The 6,810-nt window shown below is 55.1% G+C and overlaps 1 protein-coding gene across 1 annotated transcript in view; it reads right to left on the reverse strand.

The window, feature by feature from the left end:
- Positions 1–1,158: 1,158 nt before the first annotated feature.
- The window catches only part of LOC131210306 (protein wingless), a 16,353-nt gene continuing 10,701 nt past the window's right edge, over positions 1,159–6,810 (reverse strand). Inside the window, exons 3-5 of the mRNA XM_058203534.1 lie at positions 3,379–3,677; positions 1,561–1,943; positions 1,159–1,465 (exon numbers count right to left, since the gene is read on the reverse strand). Coding sequence (XP_058059517.1) covers positions 1,159–1,465; positions 1,561–1,943; positions 3,379–3,677 — 989 coding nt within the window. The remainder of the gene's footprint in view (positions 1,466–1,560; positions 1,944–3,378; positions 3,678–6,810) is intronic.

The following is a 6,810-nucleotide window of genomic DNA, read 5'->3' on the forward strand; positions in this document are numbered from 1 at the left end:
TTTCAGTGGGTGTTCTCTGTGGAGGATCGATGAGGATCGGGGTGGCATGATTGGTGGTCAATGTTTTGCCCTGTTTTGTGCTTTTATGATTCAAATACCTGTTTCGTGTTTCTTGCCTAAAGGGAGGCCACTGTGGCTGTGGCCCTGTGCCTCCTAGAGTGTTGATCCGGATTGAATAGGTTTGCAGCATCGTTTACCTAACTACGGCTTAATCTAACTCGCCTCACCTAGCGCTCCTAGTGGTCCTATGTACAAGCCCCCTGTTTGGCTATGCTTAACGCAAGAAAAAGAGAAGTAAAATGGGAAATTATAATATTTATCTACCACAACAAAAACCCGCTTCGACCTTCCCGGGATGGTGATGGTTTGCTGTGGTCAATTTTACTGGGACATCGTTTGTGCGCCTTTCCGATGCTAAACACTATACACACATACACGCCCATGCGGGCTACCTATACATACACACATTTGAACTGGCACATGGCAGGCCCGAATTCGAAGCGATTTAAATACGGACAGCGGCTAAAGTTGCCAGTGTGCGTTGCTAATACTGAGAAAGGGTGCGTTTTTTGGGGGTCCCAGGGTCAGTTCGCCCGCGAATAAATACATCTACAAGCTCCGGCTTCACGGGAGCTTCAAAAACCCTGTACACAACGAAGCCAACTGACGCACTGCCCATTGATTTGCCCGAAAGAGTCTGGTTGGCCAAAAGAGAGCCCACCGAGGGGGGCGCTTCTACGCCGCGAGCCTTCTAAAGTCCTCTAATTTTGCCTACAACACAAAAATAACCAAGCATTGGCCGGCACCGTGAAGCGCACTCTCCCGGCGTTGATCTAATTTTCTTGTTAAAATTTGCCGATCGATTTTTGGTAGTTAATTTAACCTTAATTTCTAGCTGCGCGGGCCGCGAAACGAAGCAGAAGCAGGAGCTAACAGATTTTTTTACAACAATCGTGCGCCTCGACGCCACCGACATCGATCGGTGAATGAAAAGTAAAACTCAAAACCTATTTACAAATAGCTAGACACCGCCGCCGCTCTGGCCGCTCCTTCTCGTCGTTCGACCCTCGGCGATCGTTTCAAAAGCCAGAATATTTTAGATAAGCGTCCGGACCGCGATCCGACTGCCTGGATGAGTCACAGGCTCGGTCCCAGCGTCTACAGGCAGGTGTGGATGGTCTTTTTCGTTCGGCAGAGCTTACACTTGACCTCGCAGCACCAGTGGAAGGTGCAGGAGCAGCGCTCCACCACCGTCACCTCCTGGGTCCGGTAGCCCCGGCCGCAGCACATCAGGTCGCACCCGTCCACCCCGATCGACGTGTCGTTGCACTGGCGGCCGTGCGTGCCCTGGATGCCGAGGCGCGGGTTGCGCTCGCAGAACCCGGGCGACGGTTCCAGGTACACCAGGTCCTTCGCGCCCGGCGGCTTATGCTCCGGGTTGTACGGCTTCAGCTGGAAGTTGTATCTGCGGGGACGAGAAGAGAGCACGCCGAAGGCCGTCGAAAATGAGCACCGTTGCCATTTATCACCGGCTTAGTCACCGAGGACCCGAGGACTTACCGATTGATTCGCTTCTGGTGCGCGTGGCCGGCCCCCCGGGCGTGGATCGAGTTGCTGAGCACGCTGTTTGCGCCCCCGATGCCTCCGATGCCGTTCGTGGCCGTCTTCAGGCTGGCGGCGCTCGAGCTGCCGGCCCGGTTCGTGAGCGTGTTCTCGTTGACACCACCGCCGACACCACCGCCGGCGCCACCACCACCAACACCGTTGCCACCGTTGCGCAGCAAACTGTTGCTCACCATGACGCGCGACGCACCGTCGAAGCGATCCTTCAGGATGTCACCGATCGTGCGGAAGCTGTTCAGCCGCATCCAGCACGTCTTCATCGTGCACGAGCCGGACATTCCGTGGCACTTGCACTCCTGCCGCATCTCGGCCTGCACGTGCTGTTTTGGGGAGAGAACGCGGAGAGCAAAACACTTAGCAAACTTGAGCCTTCAAACAACAAACGCCACCAAAAACCGCCATTAAAATATTTCCATTCTCACGACTCACGGCGATGAACTAATCCCGGCTAAATATCCCGAAACACGCCCGCCGGTGGATTTATGGCACCGCATTAAAGACCCATTTGTTTCGTTCGCAGTTCAAATAAAATGCAATAAAAATCAATTAAACATCGCATAAGCTCACGCGGGCGATTCTTCTACACTCAGGTGCCCCTCTGGTGCCCCCGGACATGATGAACATAAGTCCAGTTTATGGCCCCGGGCAACCCAACGCACGCGCGAAACACGGAAAGAATGAAGCAGCGAGCACCCGAGGACCATGGAGTCCATTTTCGCTAAGAGCTTCGATTTGCTAATCCTTTCGATTTCGGACCTCTCAATTCGGGGTCGTTTTCGCTTCTTCGCCCCGTTCCCGAGTGTTCGCTGCCCGAGTCATCAAATTTAATTATCGACCCCGGCGAGGAATGTGGCCCCTTGCACTCCGCTCCGCTCCGCTCCGCATCCACCGAGCAGAGTTCGGGAACTGCATCGTGCGCGGCTGCAGAAGTGAGCACCAAATAATATGTCACTTAATTACAATCACCACAAATTAATAAAATTCATAAATGAATTCATTAGACTTTTATCAGCTGTCAACAGTTTAATATATTCGCCCTCTCTCGCCGGTCCGATCGTTCAAATCAAAACCGGGTTGGATGGCAACACAACGAAACGGAACGAAGCGAAAAACGAAAGGAACTCGGTCTCGAGTTTCGTTCGCGATCGCACTGATCGTGGCGAGCAAGTTTGAAGACGCCTCTAAGCGCACGGTCACGCAATCGCCAAAGCGAAGAAGCGAAACCCGGGCTCCCGGAATATTCGGGGAGTGGGGATGGATTAAAATATTTATTAATGAAATTGGCCATCGGATCTTCGGGCAGCCATCGGGTCGATTTAAGCGGTGGCTGCTGTCGCGTGAGACCGATCGACCCCGGAGCGTGCGAACGCGAGCCGGTTCACCGGCAGGACAGACCAGACCTCCGGCGAAACCATTCGAGAGTGCCCGAAGGAGAAGGGACGCACGAGAGAGAGAGCGAGCGATTGATGCCAACTGCTTTAAGCTCCGTGACCACGCTCCTCACCACGGATGGTGGCCACGAAACATAATTTATTTATTTGACCGGGGCCACCCATCCACGCAACGGCGTGGGTCCGCTCACGAACAGTCCTCGACGGCATCCACGAAACGGTAAGGTCCTTTCTCACGACCTGATTCTAGTTTTGGCACCGAATGGCACTGCTGTCAACCGACCCGATCGCAGATGATCGATCGGATTGGAAAGGAACGACTAGAAGGACTGCAAGGATCGCCTAACTTTTGGGTGACACTTACCGCTCGGCCGGCCTCGTTGTTGTGCAGGTTCATCTTCTCGCGCAGCGACCGTCCCCGTTCGCCCGTGTCGACGAACTCGCGCGAAAACTTAAACCCGAACCCGATGTTGTCACTGCAGCCGCCCCACTCCCAGTCGCCGACGCCCGCCACCGCGCCCACGTTGCTCATCTGCGGCTCACGGTTGTGGTGCGAGTAATCGCAAGTGCACGACTCGATCGAGCCTTCGCTGCACGCCCGGGCCACGCTGTGCGTCACGGCCGCACTGGTGATCGCGTAGATGAACGCCGTCTCGCGACAACCTGCACAGAGAGAGAGAGAGACAGAGAATTAGTAAACGGAATTAAACGTTTCGATAACGCCCGTCCCGAGAGGTCGGTTCTGGCCACCGAAACCGGAGACAGAGCCCAAACCCCAAACGAGCCATCTCCAGCCCACGGCCGGGCCATGTGATTAAAATAAATTAAAACCGTTTTGTAATCCCGCTTACACCCCGGTAGGATCCGTCTAATGACGGAACCCTTAAGCCGGAAAGCCAAAGCACTCCTTCCATGCGCAACTAGAAAAAACCAAACACAAAAGACCAACGCGAAGAATGCGGAGCTAAGACCCTCAGAGCGGAGCGCAGGCCCGAGCGAGGATAAACGAGATTGAGGTTGGCCGTTCCCGGCTCAAGGTTGCCCTGGCCCGGAGAAGAATGGGACCAGCCAGCGTTTCAGGTTTGTGGTCGGAGGCTCTCGAACCGATAAAATCCACTTCTATCCACGAGGAGTGACAAAGTCGAGGCAGGTAGCAGAAGGCCCAGAACGATCTCGAGTGCGTAGAAGGAACGAGCTCGCAGCACGACGGAGCAAGTGACAGCAATCTCAACTGCGGCTGCGTGACGATGACGATCGGTAATCGATTTCGGATCTCGCAACACCTTCGGCACGGCCCCGAAGGACATGCATCTCCGCTGCAACTGGAACAGATTATGGAAATTGCTTTTTGCCGGACCCGGGACCCGTGAACCGGGACCCGGGAAGTTTTCTAGGGTTCGGTTCGCCATATGCCGTCCGCCGGGATGAGGTGGGCCTCCCACCGACGGTCGACTGCCGCGTTCCCTGAACTCCCTGAGCCAACCGGAGCCCAACGTTTAGCACTAATTTTCCACCCGATTTCACACGTTTACACCTTCCCGCGGTGATCGCTGTCGATCATCGGCATGAAATGGTTGCAGCGCTCGTTGGGAGCCCCCCTGGGCCACGGTTCCAGCGTGGAGTATGCAACGAGACAACGAAGTCGTAAAGTCGGAGCTCGGTGGCAATCAATCATAATAAAGTGCATGGCGAGCCCAGGTTGGCAAGCAGCCAGACACCGATGCGGCTCGGTGTGCTCCTGGAAATCCTGGCAGGAAGCGTGATGATGGAAGCCACGGCCGGGAGTAGCTTCGGGTTGGTCTCACACATCTGGGCACCTTGCTGTGCAAAGGACCCCTAGCTAGAGCTAGGTAGCCGTTGCCAAAAACCCGGTCCCATCCATCAACATCGCCATAAAGCGGGGACTCAAGGACGCCGGAAGGACTCGACGGGCTCAGGTGTCCCAAACTCCAAGGACAGAACCGGTGAACTCCGCTCTGAATCGATAACGAGCCATATCGGTTACGTTCGTTTGCGGCCGGCAACCAACAAACCCTTCGGCCACAAATTGCGCCTCATTATCGAGGGTGTTGCAAGCGTGTTCCGGTCGCGACCATAAACACGCCGCATTGCGATCAATAAAATGGTGGGCCACTCCCAGGCCCAGACCGTCTAATGGCTCGCCTTCATGTCGCCTTCGAACGCGTTATCAACGCCTCGGTTCGCAGGTGGTTCGACTTCTCTCGAATTTTCGAGCTTCCCACTGAAACAAAACTTCCATCGCGGGTTGATAAGCCCGCGCCCGTGTCAGGAATGTCAACCGGCGATAGGGAACGAGGTCGATCGAATGTGAAGCAGCGTTGTCAACCGCGACTAATTTGTGACAATTCATTTGTCATAATCGTTGAGACGTGTACCCCGGCCGTAACTGAACACCGAAATGGAAAAGGGGGAAAAAAGTGGGTCCACGCCTGGTCGAGGAGGATTAGTTTCGATCGCCATCGTTTGTCACGGCGATCGCTGAGCCCGAAAACCCAAGAATGTGTGCCTCTCGTCGGTGATTGATCTGTTATTAATTGATTTATTAGGAGCGGACGGTGAGAGACCGAAGCCGCGTCGCCGTGGCCTAAACGGGTGCCATCTCACGGGGAAGGATCGATGAACGCATTTATTGGATTAAGACATTTCACCGGACCCGCCCGCCCGCCAGATCGTGATCCTCGTGATCGTGGCTTGGAACGCGTCATTCCACCGGCGACCTTCGATCCATCATCGATCGGTGGCCAGTGTCCATCAAACGGGGGTCCGTGGCCCGCATCGCCATGGCCCCCTTTGATCCAATCTTAGTTAATGAATAAATTAACTCTGCATAATCACCTCACGGGACAGCACACGCCCAGCCGGTTAACGGTCTACCCGGGGCCCGATCCGTTGCCCGATTTCGATCCCCAGTCCCGCCGATAACCGGTAACACTGGAGACGGACGGACCTGACACCGATAGCGGACCCGGAGCGAAAAGAAGAAGCACAGAAAGATCGCTCGACATCGCAGCCAACCTTCCCGCGTGCGTCAATCTCCGCCACTCCACAATGCGCCATCCGTTCCGCGGGGGGAGGAGAGGAGGGGGACAAACAAAAAACTAAAACGCTTAATCTGAGCCCCCGGGGCCAGGATCAAAATATTTTCATCCAACCCAAAAAGCCATCCAATGGCCCAGGGGGCGCACGGCTTCTTGAGCAGCACCTCGAGCAGCGGAGGCACCTCCGCTCGTGTTTTCGATGTGTCCTTTCTTGGGGGCCCTCTGCTGCCGTGAGATTCAGTTCCCGACGACGACGACGACGACGACGACAGTAATTGCCGGGTTCGTCGCTGCCGCACGTATTGAGCTTTTCCGTTCCAAAACACCAAACGGACACCAAAAGGGGGTGAAACGAAATTAAAACCAGCACAGGACAAAGCAGGAAATCCGGTCTTCGTTCTGGGGGTTTGCCTGCACCCCCCCCGGTCCGTGCCGGCCCCCCCCTCTGTGTTTGTGTTTAATTTCATTCCGCCGTTGTTTATTTCATTCAACATTCAATGCGCTTATTGTGGCGGTAGGTTTTTGGGCGATATTCGTGTGCAATTTTTCGGTCCGGAACGTTCGTGCGTTCGGGAGTCCCTTTGTCCCCGCTTTCGTGGCCCCTTGTCTGAGTCGACCCAAAATCGGCGCCCTGCGGCGAGGCACAAAAAACGCATCCGCACGGCACAACCAACATAATAAGCGGGTAAAACCGGCGAACAATTAGCCTAATGCGTCAATGTAGACGATGGGCGTTC

The sequence above is a fragment of the Anopheles bellator genome, chromosome 2 (genome assembly GCF_943735745.2).
Source record: "Anopheles bellator chromosome 2, idAnoBellAS_SP24_06.2, whole genome shotgun sequence".
In the NCBI taxonomy this organism is placed as follows: Eukaryota; Metazoa; Arthropoda; class Insecta; order Diptera; family Culicidae; genus Anopheles; species Anopheles bellator.